Source organism: Dendrobates tinctorius, unplaced genomic scaffold (genome assembly GCF_039654945.1).
Source record: "Dendrobates tinctorius isolate UK_male_01 unplaced genomic scaffold, ASM3965494v1 ptg000060l, whole genome shotgun sequence".
Taxonomy (NCBI): domain Eukaryota; kingdom Metazoa; phylum Chordata; class Amphibia; order Anura; family Dendrobatidae; genus Dendrobates; species Dendrobates tinctorius.
In genome coordinates this window covers 64,653,436-64,669,135 of record NW_027361728.1, presented here as the reverse complement: position 1 = coordinate 64,669,135, position 15,700 = coordinate 64,653,436, and the positions used below count along the sequence as shown (strand labels likewise).

The window sequence follows — 15,700 nt, the reverse complement described above, 5'->3', positions numbered from 1 at the left end:
ACAACATTGCTATGAGTGCCGACAACTGGATGGCGCTCATAGCAATCCGGCATCAATAACTATAGAGGTCTCCAGGAGACCTCTGGTTGTTAAGCCAACGCATCGCTGACCCCCAATCACGTGACTGGGGTCAGCAATGCGTGCATTTCCAGCTGTGTGGCCGGAAGCGCTGGTTAAATGCTGCTGTCAGCGTTTGACAGTAGTGTTTAACTAGTTAATAGGCGCTGGTGGATCGTGATTCCACCTGCGTCTATTGCGGGCACATGTCAGCTGTTCAAAACAGCTGACATGTTCCGGCATTGATGCGGGCTCCCGCCAGAGCCCTCATCAAAGCGGGGGAGATGGTCAATGACTGACTGTTCCTCGTTGGACGTTAAGGGGTTATATATATTTTTTTTTTTTTTTTTTTATAAATGTGGAATACAAACCTGCTATATAAACCTGACTGTTGTGTGTCTAATTTCGCTACATCTCCACTAGGTACTAGGTATAGTGTGGTTTTCCATACAGTCCTGCACTCGTGGTTTATTTCTCTTTATTTTCACAGGTTACGCCAGCAAGATAAGCCAGATGCCTGTTATATTGACACCATTACATTTTGATCGAGATCCTCTGCAAAAACAGCCGTCGTGTCAGAGGTCTGTGGTTATCCGTACCTTTATCACCAGCGATTTTATGACTGGCATTGCTGCTACTCCCGGCAATGAGATTCCAGAAGAGGTATTTTTTTTCCTATCCTTTTCGTGTTCTTCTTACATCCTTTTTTTTTTTTTTTTTTTTTTTTACCTGAGTAATTTTACAGTTTAAGTGGGGTAAAATGTAAACAGTTAAAAAGCTTTTTTGTGCGCTCCCCCCCCCCCCCCCCTTCCCCTGAAAATGAAAATGTTACCATTTTACAATTAAGCAGTGACATCTACAGACAATAGTGACATCACAAAGTAACAGAGTTCAACAGTGACAGGAGGAGTGAGGGTCCTGCTCACAGGTATAGAATCTCTAAGGATATAGGGGGATACAACAGGCAGAACGTGCCTGTCATGTATGGTCCCAACCATCATCATTATAGGGTTTCATATTATGCTGCATGATCCGTCTTTAGCCAGTATCTAAGTGCAGTTACCAAGTGCTGTGGTGCGCATGGAGGATGTGGACACAGATGAATAGGAGGGAGCAGATTATGAGAAAAATTTTAGAATTGTGGAGTAGGAGAGAGTTATGTTAGTGAAGTGAGGTGATAGGCCTGTCTAGTGAGATGTTTCTAAAGCCCACTTGAAAGCATGGGCTAGGTATTAGTCGGGTGGTCCGGAGCAGTGCATTCCAGAAAACTGGTGCAGCTACCAAATAATTCAAAATTCCCCATGAATGACCTGTAGTTTGCAGTACTCAAAGGGTGAGTTCACGAGGCGGTTGTACAGTGAATTGTCCATCTGGAAAATTTGCTGCATCTTACGAAATCTCCTCTACATGAAACATAAAAAATCTGCTGCAGAAAATGACCAGCTGAAATTATTTAGACTTCAGATTTCACCCTCTGCAATGGGAAGGGAACAAAATCTGTGCAATGTGGGGAGTCTACCACCAATTTTATGAAACACACACCTTAAGAAATGATAGCAGAAATGTACAATTTATTTTTTGCTTTATTCTCAGTCAGGTGTGTGTGCTTACTAGAGATGTAATGTCACTGTGCTGCCTAATGTAATGTAGGCATCTGGTGTTTTGTCACAGTACAGTAGAGATTAGTGATGAGGAACAGGCAACTTGAACTGTAACGTTCTTTGTATATAGAATGTGGGTCTTGGTCCCATGTTCTTCCTTTCTTCCAACAGCATCGCTTAAATTCCACCATGCTACATTTATTTCTGGCAGAAGTAGAGCGGGTGATCTTCACCCCTTTTTCACTATTCAGTGGATGATCCCAATGTGTCTTCACTGGTAAAAACACTTCAATATTAAGTTTTTTTTTCCCCTTCCACAATTGAAAAAATATAAAGTATTTATCCCCTTGACCCACGCAAGGCTGTCTGCACCTTCATGACCAGGCCAAATTTTACGATTCTGACCAGTACAACCACTTCATGTGGTAATAACTCTGAGGCTCTTCAACGTATTCCACAGATTCTGAGACTTTTTTTTCATGACATATTGAACTTCATGATGGTGGTAAAATTTATTCGATCTGACGCGTTTATTTATTAAAAAAAAAATTTTTTTTTGAAAAAATGTTGCTACTTTCAAACTTTTAATGCTTATGCCCTGAAATCAGAGAGCTATGTGACACAAAATGGTTAATAAAGAACATTTCCCACATGTCTACTTTCTCGTTCGCCTTATTGGGGGACACAGAGACCATGGGTGTATGCTTTGCTGCCACTAGGAGGCTGACACTATGCACAAAAAAATGTTAGCTCCTCCTCCGCAGTATACACCCCACCGACCGGCACCAATTTCCCCAGTTTAGCTTGGTGTCAGTAGGAGGTGGACACGGGTCTTTCATTAGACCCATATCTACCTTGTCGTGCGTCGTTCCTTTACAGGTTCTACGGAGGGATACAGAGTGAAAAGTCACATCTGTACTCACACATGGAGTCTGCGAGTACGGCGTGTACTGCCACCCCGTATCCTTGCAGTTCTCCGCTGCAGGACCAGCCAGACGGACGCCGACACCAAGACGTGCCAGCGACTCCAGGGGTCCTTGTCGCCAGTCTCCCTCCCACTCGCCTACCAGAGCCTGTCGGTTGGATGAGACGCAGGACTTCTTCAGACCCAGGTAACGGATCGGGGATGGGTGAGTATAGATTTTTTTTTTTTTTTTTTTAATTTTTATTACCTGGCTGCTCATTCCCGACGGACAGGGGGCCTCTTCAATGGCACAGGGATGCGGGCGCTCGCAGTCGCCCTACATCTATAGGCACACCATGCTCTCTTTTGCTGGCCCCCCATTCCCCCCCCTTTCTGGAGACAGGGAGCACAGGGCCTTTTTCCTTTCCTCCCCTTGAGAGCGGCTTGCGGCTGCGGCGTCCCCTTCTTCCGACCTCCGCGCTGACCCCCTGCTGACAGGCGGCCGCCACAACTAATTTAGGCCCCGGCTTCAGTTCGGGCCTACCGCTGCGTCGCGGCCACGCCCCCCTGCCCCTTTCTTCTAAGCGGGCTTCTCTCCCGCTCTTCCCAGGCCCTCCCACCGCCTGTCCTTCACCTGCCCAGCCTGCTATTGGCTAGAGGGCGGTGAATTTTAACCCTGCGATGTGCTCCGCCCTCCCTCCTCTCCTGGACGCGCGCTCTTTCTCAGGCAGGCGCCATTTTACCAGCCTGTTAGCCGGACACCAGCTCGTCATCGGATCATCTTCTGCCAGTTGGTTTTTTTCCTTCAGGAGGTCTATCGGCCGGATTTCGCTCTGACCTGCATCCACTGACAGGTCGCAGAGCATCGCTTCTGGGGACACCGGACCGTGAGTAGCTCTGCACTGCAGACTGACCCTTCTCCGCCCTCTGTCCCCCAACCTTCCGGCATTACCTCAGCTTTTCACTATGTCTACCTCTAAGTCTGATCGTACCCGCTCTACTGCCCCCCCTGCACTTTAGTCAAGTTCTTTGCATGTTCTTCGTGCAATCGCAAACTTCCAACAGGCCAGTCCACTCCCCTCTGCCTGGATTGTAGCAACCCAATTCAGCCTGACGCCGTCCAGGAGCCATCTATGGCTCCAGGTGAGAGTGAACACCCCATGCCTGGCTGGGCCTCCTCGCTATCTCAATCAGTGGCAGACCTCACTAAGGTGTCTCAGTCCCTGGTGGCCGTTCTTGATAAGTTGCCCCTGGACTCTTCAGCAGGGCCAAGCAGGTCCCAAATTGTTCCATCTGAGTCAGCCAGCGTTAGTCGCAAAAGACCCAGGCAAGATGCCCAGCCGGATTCCTCTCCTCGTCCCATCTCACCGCATAGCCCTTCTCAGCAGCCTCCCTCTCGGGCCTCCTCTCCTGAGTCAGGTGAAGCGTTTTCGGACAGGTCATCTGAGGGGATTTTAGAGCTGGATTCAGACCAAGATGCAAACATAAAGGTCACAGTGCAGAACCTCATTGCAGCGATCCATCATACTTTCGATATTGCTGACTCCCCTGCGAAATCCTCAGATCAGGAGGTTTCGTTCAGACGGGCAGAAACTCCCTCCAGGGTTTTTCCTTTCCATTCCGAGTTTGGGAAGATTTTTACCAAGGAAAGAGAGGATCCGACCAGACGCTTTCAAAGAGGAAAACGTCTAGGCGTACTCTACCCATTTGCTAAGGAGCTCACGGACAACTGGTCGGCCTCTCCCTCGGTGGATCCGCCCATGTCCAGGCTTTCCAATAACACGGTTCTCCCGCTTTCAGGCGTGGCGTCCCTAAAGGATTCTAATGACAGGATTATAGAATCCCTGGCGAAGTCTGCCTTTGAAGCGGCTTCAGCGGCTGTGTGCCCAATCTTTGCTTCATCCTGGGCAGCAAAGGCCATAGCCACGTGGGCAGACGACCTTCGTCAAGGCGTCTTAGATAAGGCGCAACCGGAGCGTTTGGCCGATCTCGCCAATCAGATCTCCCATGCTGGGGACTATCTTCTTTCCGCTTCCTTGGATGCCGCATCCTGTGCAGTTCAGGCATCAAGCAACGTAGTTGCAATTCGACGTACAGTTTGTCTAAAGGCCTGGCAAGCGGACTTGTCTTCTAAAAAGTCCCTCACTAACCTGCCTTTTCAGGGGGTGCGCCTCTTTGGGTCCCAATTGGACCAGATTATTAAGGACTCCACCGGAGGCACGAGTTCACTTCTCCCTCAGTCCAATCCTCGCAGACCTCCACTAAGGCGTCAGTTTCGACCCTTTCGGACTTTCCGCCGTTTCAATACGGCGGACAACTCCTCCAGCCAACAGAGACCGCAGGCTCGCCAGGAGAGAAAGAAAGTTTCCTTCAGACCCACTCCTTCCTGGCGATCCCACTCTTCCCAGGGCAGACCGTCTGGATCTGGACGGTCTACTTCAGCATGACTATCGTCGGACACGCGAGGGGCCTTTCTAATTGGGAGGCCGACTTCCTTCCTTCAGGGACGTTTGGCTGGCCTCCGTAGAGGTCGCTTGGGTCAGGGAGGTCGTATCCTCAGGATACAAGATACAGTTCGTCTCTCTCCCACGGGATCGTTTCTTCGAATCCCGGCCTCCAAAGGATCCAGCCTTGATCCCGGGGTTCTCTACGGCTATCGCCTCTCTCCTCAGACAGCACCACTACCAGCTCGTCGCACTCCCCTTCGGTCTTGCCACCGCTCCCAGACTCTTCACGAAGATCGTGGCTGCGTTGATGGCTTTGTTGAGAGTCAGAGGTCTCGTTCTTTTCCCGTACCTAGACGATATTCTGATCAGGTCTCCCTCATTTCAACAGGCTCACCAAAGTTTGTCAATCATCCTGGACACTCTTTCCGATTTCGGGTGGATCGTCAACAGGAAAAAGTCCTGTCTGGTTCCTACCCAACGCCTGGTCTTTCTAGGCCTTCTGTTCGACACTCCTCGGTCAAGGGTCTTTCTCCCACAAGAGAAGATTCTCTCTCTGCAGCAGGAAGTACGATCGCTGCAGATCTCACGATTCCCGTCCCTCCGTACAGCCAGGAGGGTCCTGGGAAAGATGGTGGCGGCGATAGAGGCAGTTCCCTTTGCCCAATTTCACGCCAGACCTCTCCAGCAGGCCATTCTGTCGAAGTGGAACAGGTCGCCTCGGTCCCTGGATCGCCCTGTTCCTCCTTCTTACCGGATCAAGCGGTCCCTCAACTGGTGGTTGTCGTCACCTCATTCTATCGGGTCGATTCTTCCTTCCCATTCGCTGGCAGATAGTAACCACAGATGCCAGTCTCCTCGGTTTGGGTGCAGTGTTCCGCAACCACACTGTTCAGGGTCGATGGTCGGATCGGGAATCAGTACCGATCAACATTCTGGAAATTCGAGCTATCCATCTTGCTCTTGTTCACTGGGAAAGGCTCCTCAAGGGACTGCCGGTACGGATTCAGACAGACATCGCCACAGCGGTGGCATATGTCTACCGCCAAGGGGGAACACGGAGTGTCTCAGCCCTGGCGGAGGGGTCCAAGATTCTTCGTTGGGCGGAGATTTCCGTTCCGACAATTTCCGCGGTGTACATTCCCGGCGTAGACAACTGGGCCGACGATTTTCTCAGCCGCAAGGGTCTCGCGGCGGGAGAGTGGTCCCTCCATCCGGAGGTGTTTCATCTGCTCTGCCTTCGGTGGGGAACCCCGGATGTAGACCTCATGGCGTCTCGCCTCAACAGGAAAGTCCCACAATTCGTGTCCAGGTCTCGGGACCCTCTGGCAGTGGGCGCCGACGCCCTGGCCGTTCCTTGGTCCCAGTTCGACCTTCCCTACCTGTTCCCTCCTCTGCCTCTTCTTCCCAACCTGTTGAAAAAGATCAAGGCAGAAGGAATTCCAGTCATTCTCATCGCCCCGAATTGGCCCAGAAGGTCTTGGTTCGCGGACATTGTCAACCTTCTCGCGGACGCCCCCTGGAAGCTTCCAGACATTACAGATCTGCTGTCTCAGGGACCGATTTGCCACCCCAAGTCTCGGCCGCTCAATTTAACGGCGTGGCTGTTGAGACCGAGGTTCTGAAACGGGCAGGATCTACTACCGTACTTGGAAGGCCTATTTCACTTGGTGTGAGACCAATGACATCGCGCCCATGTCCTTTTCGCTCCCTTCAGTCCTAGCGTTTCTTCAGGCAGGATTGGATGCGGGCCTTGCCCTCAGTTCCCTGAAGGGTCAAGTTTCGGCGCTGTCCATTCTATTTCAGAAAACATTGGCTTCCCGTCCTCAGGTTAAGACCTTTCTTCAGGGCGTGGCTCACACGGTTCCGCCGTACCGGGCGCCCGTGGATCCATGGAATCTTAATCTGGTTCTTGAGGTTCTGCAAGGTCCTCCCTTTGAACCCCTCAGGGATATTTCCCTTTCTCTCCTTTCTTGGAAGGTAGCCTTTCTGGTGGCCATCACCTCCGTCCGGCGCGTGTCGGAATTGGCAGCTCTTTCGTGCCGCTCCCCTTTTCTGGTGCTCCACCAGGATAAGGTAGTTCTGCGGCCTCCGCCCTCTTTCCTGCCGAAGGTGGTGTCCTCGTTTCACCTCAACGAGGATATCGTGCTACCATCCTTTTGTCCGTATCCAACTCATCCCCGAGAGCGGTCCTTGAACAAGCTGGACCTGGTTAGGGCGATAAGAGTCTATCTGTCTAGGACGACTTCCTTGCGAAAGACAGAGTCTCTTTTCATTATCCCTGATGGGGCGCGGAAAGGTCACTCGGCGTCAAAGGCCACTATTGCTCGCTGGATCAGATCGGCAATTTTGGAAGCCTACCGAGTTAAGCGTCGCGGAGCCCCTCCGGTGATCAGGGCCCATTCTACTCGGGCAGTGGGTGCCTCCTGGGCGGTGCGCCACAGAGCTTCCGCGCTGCAGCTTTGCAAAGCTGCAACATGGTCATCGGTTCACACGTTTGTGAAATTCTACAGAGTCCACACCTACGCTTCGGCGGACGCCAGCCTAGGTACACTGATTCTGTAGGCCGTGGTGGTGAGTCCGCTGGCCTGATGGAAGTTTGTTTCTCACCCCAGGGACTGCTTTGGGACGTCCCATGGTCTCTGTGTCCCCCAATAAGGCGAACGAGAAAACAGGATTTTTTGGGTTGCTTACCGTAAAATCTGTTTCTCGGAGCCTTCATTGGGGGACACAGAACCCTCCCATGTTTTACAACTCCTGTTCTTATGTTTGTCGGTTGGTTACAGTTGAGTTGTCCTGTTTTCATTCTGTTTTGTTACTTCTCCTACTGCTTTCTCACTAACTGAAGAAATTGGTGCCGGTCGGTGGGGTGTATACTGCGGAGGAGGAGCTAACATTTTTTTGTGCATAGTGTCAGCCTCCTAGTGGCAGCAAAGCATACACCCATGGTCTCTGTGTCCCCCAATGAAGGCTCCGAGAAACAGATTTTACGGTAAGCAACCCAAAAAATCCTGTTTTACACAAGGGTTAAAAGTTGACCGGCGATTTTTCATTTTTTTCATCAAAATTTACAAAACTGTTTTTTCTAGGGACCACTTCACATTTGAAGTCACTTTGAGCGGCTTATATGACAGAAAATACCCAAAAGTGTCACTATTCTAATAATGTCCTACCTTCGAGATGCTCAAAACTATATTCAAGAACTTTATTAACCCTTCAGGTGCTTTACAGGATCGGAGCGGGTTCTTGTGATCCTAGCATTGCTGGGCACCGGCTTATGACTGGTGGTCTTGCAGCACCGATCGTAGGCTGGGCATCTGTGTTTCAGGAAATCTGAATGCCTGAAACACTGAAAAACGCTATGGTTGGCTCTTCAGAACTGAATAGTCAATTGTAGCGATCCTTGTCACTGGGGGGCAGAGCCAGCCCCGGGACGAAGACTCCTGGGTCCCTAATGCAAGATAGCTCCGGAATTTTAATGCTAGCATGTTAAAACAGTACGTGTGATTCTGTATTAAAATGTATTGTCTAATCAATAATAATGCAAAAATAAATTTCACAACACTTTCCATTTTAATAGAATAAATCTAGCAATGAACTAGCATATAAGACTTGTCTCCAAAATATACTTTTTTTTCTTTAATTAAACTGCTTGTTTATTTCCACCTCTACTATCTGTAGGTTGTTTTGAAAATGGTGACAGAAATTAAGAAGATCCCAGGAATTTCTCGAGTAATGTATGATTTGACATCAAAGCCACCAGGAACTACTGAATGGGAGTAATGTGTTTTTTATTCTGGTGTATAAAGTACTGTGTGCAGCTTGAAATTCTATCAGAAACCATTCCCAGTGTTGACATACAGTACTGTTGTTCAGTTGACCGGAGCTGCTACTGTACATGACATCTGATTCCGTTCTTCAGAGCCTGCACCTAAACTAAAGCCTTGTTGCATTCATGGTGCAGAGGACTTGTACGGGTAAGAATAATGGCAGCAATTGCCTGAGTGCAGACGACTCATCCTGCTTTGCCTTTTGTCTTAACGGAATCCGCCTGTTCTTTTTTTTTTCCATGTGTTTCTGTTGTGTTTTTTTTTCTTTTTTTTCTTTTTTTTTTTTTTAATTTCCTTTTGTAAAATGTACAAAAAAAGCAGTTCGTTTATATACGTTTATCAATACCATTGTAATAGCCCAATAATGTACAATGAATAACTGATGTGACCAACTGCTTTTGAACAGATTTATTATAAATAAATATTTTGCCAAATGGACTTGGATGTTTGGAAATTTTTGACAGCATTTTATGGAATCACCTATGGAAATGGATGATGAAGTTAAGATTGGGTAAAACAGAAAATAAATTATTGGCTGAAGTATTTGTCTAATTGTAGGTGCATAAGTGAATGTCACAGGAATATAAACAAAAAGTTATGTCATGTTTTAGATACGTATTAATAGTATGCATACTACTGTTATAAAAAGCACAGCCTCATGTCACTTATTAAAATGTGTTTTCCGCATTGTGGCCCCCTTAACGACCAGAGGTATTTTTGGTTTTGCATTTTAATTTTTTTGCTCCCCTTCTTCCCAGAGCCTTAACTTTTTTATTTTTTTGCCCAAAATATCCATGTGAGGGCTTATTTTTTTGCGGGACAAGTTGTGCTTTTGAACAACACCATTGATTTTAAAATATTGTGTACTGGAAAACGGGAAAAAAATTCCAAGTGCGGTGAAATTGCCAAAAAAGTGCAATCCCACAGTTTATGGGATTCTCCAGGTTGTTACAAGTTCATAGACCCCAAACGTGTAGGTTCTTTTTTATATAAGTGGTGAAAAAAAATTACAAAGTTTGTTTTAAAATAAAAGAAAAAGCGCCATTTCCCGATACCCGTAGCATCTCCATTTTTCGGGAACTTAGGTTGGGTTAGGGCTTATTTTTTGTGTGCCGAGCGGACTTATTTAATGATGCCATTTTGATGCAGATACAAACTTTTGATCGCCCGTTATTACCCGCTCTATCACAATAAATATCATGCTATCTCAGAAGTCCATTGTCTCGGAGTAACCCACGACTCTGCTCTGTCCTTCAAACTGCATATCCAAGTTTTTGCCAGCTCATGCCACGTTCAACTCAAAAATATTTCAAGAATACGTTCTTTTCTCAATGCTGAACCTACTAAAATTTATGTGCCACCTCGACTACTGTGGCCTCCCTGCTAACACTCTCGCATCATTAGTCCATCCTTAACTCTCTCCATATCCCTTCATTGGCTCCCAATTCCCCAATGGATCCAGTTCAATCTGCTAACAAATGTGGATGGCTTTGTAAGTCAATCTGCCTCCTCCATAAACAGTGAAGGAAATAATTATTTAATCCCTTGCTGATTTTGTAAGTTTGCCCACTGACAAAGACATGAACAGTCTATAATTTTAAGGGTGGGTTATTTTTAACACCAAGAGATAGAATATCAAAAATCCAGAAAATCGCATTGTATAAATTATATAAATTTATTTGCATTTTGCCGTGAGAAATAAGTATTTGATCCCCCTACCAACCATTAAGAGTTCTGGCTCCTACAGACCAGTTAGACACTCCTTATCAACTCGTTACCTGCATTAAAGCGGTCTTACATAGTCACCTTTATAAAAAGACTCCTGTCCACAGACTCAGTCAGACTCTAACCTTTGCAACATGGGCAAGACCAAAGAGTTTTATATGGATGTCAGGGACAAGATCATAGACCAGTGTGAGAAGGCACGTATGATGCAGTAACGGACCGTACCCAGACCAAGGGTAACGGGTTTATTTACAGCGGATTCTCCACACAGAGAGGGAATTGAGAGATGATTTTCCCCAAAACAGCTGGTAACAACAGACAGCTAGAAGAACAGGAATGGGCTAAAAGCAATTATACAATAATAAAATTATCACTCTGGCACCAGTCACAGTTGGAATCCTGAGTATCGCTGATGGCACTTGGACTGTGCCGCAGTAAGGATCCGTCGCAGTCCTGAGGAAAACAGTGTCTTCAATCCTTTGATGGCGATGTTTACTGATAATCCTGTCATATGCGGGGATTCCTCGTGGTACGAATGCGGGTCTTGGGCACAGAAACGGAGAGAACAAAATCGTCCTTATCACCCGCTGTGATTGTCCCATTGAGGCGCACAGCACAGTCAAGACACAGTTCACCACAGGCGGCCTGGTTCATCGTACTGTTTCGATGCATGCCTGCGTCCCGTTAACCGACCTTGTCATTCTCAGTCAGTGTTCTAGGCGGAGTCAGCTGTGTCAACGGTGTCCGCGATGTTAACGAAGTCCGCGGTGATGGGGAGGTCGGACCAAAACTCCGTTGACAGTCTCTAGTGGTCTTGCTGTGTCCTCTCCAGCCTGGACCTAAACCTTTGCACAGCCTGTCAGCTCGAGCCTCCTCACAGGTCTTCTGCACGCTCGTATTTCCCGCCCAAACTCTGATTACTCGCACGCTGCAGTTCCCTCAGCTTATCCATGCCCCCTTTTCTCAAGTACAGAGTACGGTCTGAAGCCTTACTCTTTCCACCCTGCAAGATAGGTGACAGCCCCAACGGTTCTTGACCCGTCACGGAGGAGGCACGCCTAGCTGGGTTCTCCTTACATTCCCCCTCTTTGTGCTCACCATTCCGTGGACACACTTCTCTAAGTTTCGAACAACTTGTTGCCAAACAAAACAATCCTGATCAAATCGGTTGGGGGGGGGGGGGTTTCCTTTCCGTGATTGTTTGGGGCATTCCTCCTCTTCACTAGTGACTAATGGAAGATTCTCAGGAACATCATGTTTTTCTTTCTCAATTCAAGCAGAGTCTCTAGACATGCAGGAACGTAGCATGTTTCGGTGTACAACACGAGTAGGAGCGTCTTCGGCCCCTTTGGGCTGAACTTCATAGACAGACCCTTCAGGATTGACTTGTCTACGCACACGATATGGTGTTTTTTTTCCCATCGATCTAACTTGTCTTGGGGACGTTTCTCTGTGACTAATACCCATTCTCTGGCCTGTAGAGCTGTCCCCCGTAGTGGAGCCATCTCTGGATGATCCAACTGCACCAGACGATGTAGTGTCTGCAACCAATGACTGTGTTCTCGTACCCAGGTGGGACACCCCCGCCCGTGGGTAGTCCTCTGGGTCCAGCTCTGTGATCTCTTTGCCTGGTCTGCCGAAGAGCAGGGTGTAAGGGGTGTACCCTGTGGTACAATGTACGCGGTTGTTGTATACCCACACCAGTTCTGCTACGAATTCAGGCCAGTGTATCTTACGATCTTCTTCCAGCGTTCCCAACATCTGAATAAGAGTCTTGTTGAATCATTCACATGCTCCATTACCTTGTGGATGATAGGGCATCGTTGGAGACTTCCCAACTTGGTACATGCGATGTAGTTCCTCCATCACTCGTCCTAGAAAACAGGCCCCCTGGTCCGAGTGTATCCTCTTCGGACAGCCATATACCTGGATAAAGTTTTTACAGATGGCATAGGCCGTGGACTCCGCAGTTTGGTGTCGGGTAGGAGTCGCAACAGCAAATTTGGTGAAATGGTCCATCATTACCAAGCAGTGTTCATACCCTTGATGGGCCGACCCAATTGTCAAATAGTCAATCATCAATACTTCTAGCTGGGCAAAGGTCACTATAATTTGTGTGAGGACCCTCTGTTCCGGAGGTTTGGACAGTTTGCAGTTCCTACAGAGCCGACACACTACTTCCATCACCGTTTTTAGCAATGGATGGTACACCAGTCTCTGCAACCACTGAAAGGTCTTTTCCTGACCGAATTGGGCCCCTTTTTCATGTGCCTCTGTGGCCATTTGATGTATCAGCAACTCAGGAATCACTACTTGCCAAGTGACACGGTGCCTGCTGCAGCTGGACCTTTCTATAAAGCAATCTGTCTTTCATTGGAGCCTCTCCCATTAACGTCATTCTAGCCACCCAGCGCTGCTCCAGAGCCCCTAACTTTGCATTCTCCAGGTGAGCCAGTGGGTTGTTTTCAGTGTGCACCAGAACCTTAGACCCAGATAGGTATTCTGCAAACTTCTGTCATGGCCCATACTAATGCCAACAATTCTAGTTTGAACGAGCTGTAGTTGCCTGGATTACATTCAGAGTCATGGAGGGAATGACTCGCAAAGGCAATCACTCTCTTTTTTTTCCATCTTGGATCTGCGACAACACAGCTCCCAGCCCCTGTAAGCTCCCATCTGTATGGAGAATAAACGGTTGCGAAAAGTCATCATAGGCCAAGACTGGGGCTTCTGTCAGAGCCATTTTCAAAGCTTGGAACGCTCTCTCCTGACGCTCTCACCACTGAATTTCTCAATTTTTTTTCCCTCTATATGGCACTCCTTTTAACAGCTCTAGTAACAGATTTGCAATATGGGTCAAGTCTTTCACGAACTGTCGATAATACCCAGTCAACCCTAAGAAGGCTCGAACATCCTTGATGGTACTCGGGGTAGGCCAGTCCTGCACTGCTGCAATCTTTTCATGGGACGGTCTCACGCCTTCTGCAGAAACCACATGCCCGAGGTACTCAATTTGAGTGCGGAACACATGACATTTAGAAGGTTTCACTTGCAGCCCATGCTTCTGGAGCCGGCTGAGTACTTGCTCCAGACGCTGTAAATGCTCTTCAAATGTGGTGGCAAACACAATTATGTCATCCAGGTAAATGAGTGGCTTCAAAGTTTAGATCTCCTAGACATCTTTCCATGAGTCGCTGAAAAGTACCGGGAGCATTAGCCAATCCGAACGGCATTCTATTAAACTCGTACAGGCCCATAGGTAGTATAAAGGCCATCTTCGCTTGGTCATGTTCTGACATCAGCAGTTGCCAGTACCCACTAGCCAGGTCTAGAGTGGAGAAGTATCTGGCTCTCCCCAGAGCGGACAAGGATTCTTCGATACAGGGTAGTGGATAAGAATCTCGCACTGTGCAGGCATTTAGTTTGCGATAGTCCACACAGAACCGTAGCGTACAGTCTATTTTTCCGCACTAGGACTATGGGCGCAGCCCATGGACTTTGGCTCTGTCGAATGACACCGTTCTGTAGCATTTGTGTGAGCATCCCTTTTACCTCCTGGTACATTTGCAGAGGAATCTGTCGATCACACTCTCTGAGGCACAGCATTATCCCTTGGAATCTCAAGTGTGATGGCAGTCGTACAGCCGAAATTATCCTCATGTCGAGCAAACGCGTTCTGGTAACTTCCTAGTAAGGCCTCCACCTGCTATGGTATGAACTGTCAACTCAGTCTGGGTTTGTACCAAGAGGTGATGCCCCTTTCTCTGTGGTTGGGGTTCAAACACAGAGGCTGTCTCCACAGCTACAGTCCATGAATCTTCCCCTTTTGCCTTTAATTGAATGGCCTGTGATGGTATCGGCTCCTCTGGCATACCTACGTTTTGCCCAATTTCCCTTCTGGGAGAAAGCGTCTTCCCTTAAATTCACACACCGCACGGATACCATTCCATCGCGTACGGTAGCTAATGTCCTGGCTACTAAGAGCCCTAAAGGTAAATTCTCCACAGTAGCCAGTTCTAGTTGTACTTCAACCCCTTCCAGCGGGGTGCAAGCTCGAACAGGTAGTGAAAGCACACTTTGACCCAGTGGTAAGTCAAGATTGGCTTCAGCTGGAATTACTTTTCCCAGCATGTTCCCATCACAGGAAGCTTCTTGTGCCTGGGCCATCCGAATCAACTGCTGCAATACTCTTCTTTGTGGTGTATGTGGGCTCCACTGTTTCAGGAACACATTAGGAGACTCATTAGTGAGAACACTTCCAAACTCCCGGAGTACTTTCAATCCCAGTGTGACGGTATGTCCTTGGGTGGAGTTGCCCACGGTTAACACCACTCCCTTGCGGCCACAGACCTTAATCTGCATCCATGCCACCCCTGCGACTGGGATGGGTAGCTGATTGGCTGCCATCAACTTGATCACTGACCCCCTTCTCAGGTCTCATGGCTTCTGGTAAGTGTCTTAAAGTACGTCTCAGGCATCATGGTTACTTTTGAGCCCGTATCTACCAAGCAGCGTACAGCCCGTCCATCCATTTTGGCCCATACTAATGGACACACTGACACTAAATTGTTGGGACTATTGGTTCTCCTTTCGAGTTGTACTGGCTCCGGGCAGCGTCCCCCAGCCTCGGAGCCTCCTAGTTTAACGGGTGGCACTGTAGTGGCCAACCCCATTGCGGGCACACCCAGACCACATGTCCTAAAACTCCACAGTGGTAGCAAGTTGGGGGCCCTTCTTGACGAGATACTCTTCCATCCTGTCGCGGTTCTGTGAATGTTCTGCTTCTGGGTGTACTTAACGAGGACATCTTCCTTTTAGTATCGGTCAGATCTTCCCTCATAGATTGAATCTTTTTCCGCAGATCTTCCACCCATCCTGGTTCAGCAATTGAATTCACGGCCACCTCCCCGCTCTGGACCTTCGCCACCGAGACTGTCACCCCCTGCTCCTGTTAATGCACGCACCTCACTTCCCACCTCTGCAAAGGTCATGTGAGGTTTCGCGCGCAAATGTTTCCGCAGGGCCTGTTTTATCAGAGCATCTCTCATCCCGGTCACTAACTGGTCTCGTAACACCACGTCAGTCGGTCCTACTCCCCAACCGTCTTTTCTAGCTATGGCAGTGTGAATTTCTTGCAAT

General features: G+C 48.3%; 1 protein-coding gene across 1 annotated transcript in view; it reads left to right on the top strand.

The window, feature by feature from the left end:
• GMPS (guanine monophosphate synthase) overlaps positions 1 to 9,274 on the top strand; it is a 68,927-nt gene extending 59,653 nt beyond the window's left edge. Inside the window, exons 15-16 of the mRNA XM_073579012.1 lie at positions 548 to 720; positions 8,688 to 9,274. Coding sequence (XP_073435113.1) covers positions 548 to 720; positions 8,688 to 8,789 — 275 coding nt within the window. The 3' untranslated portion in view covers positions 8,790 to 9,274. The remainder of the gene's footprint in view (positions 1 to 547; positions 721 to 8,687) is intronic.
• The last annotated feature ends 6,426 nt before the right edge of the window (positions 9,275 to 15,700 follow it).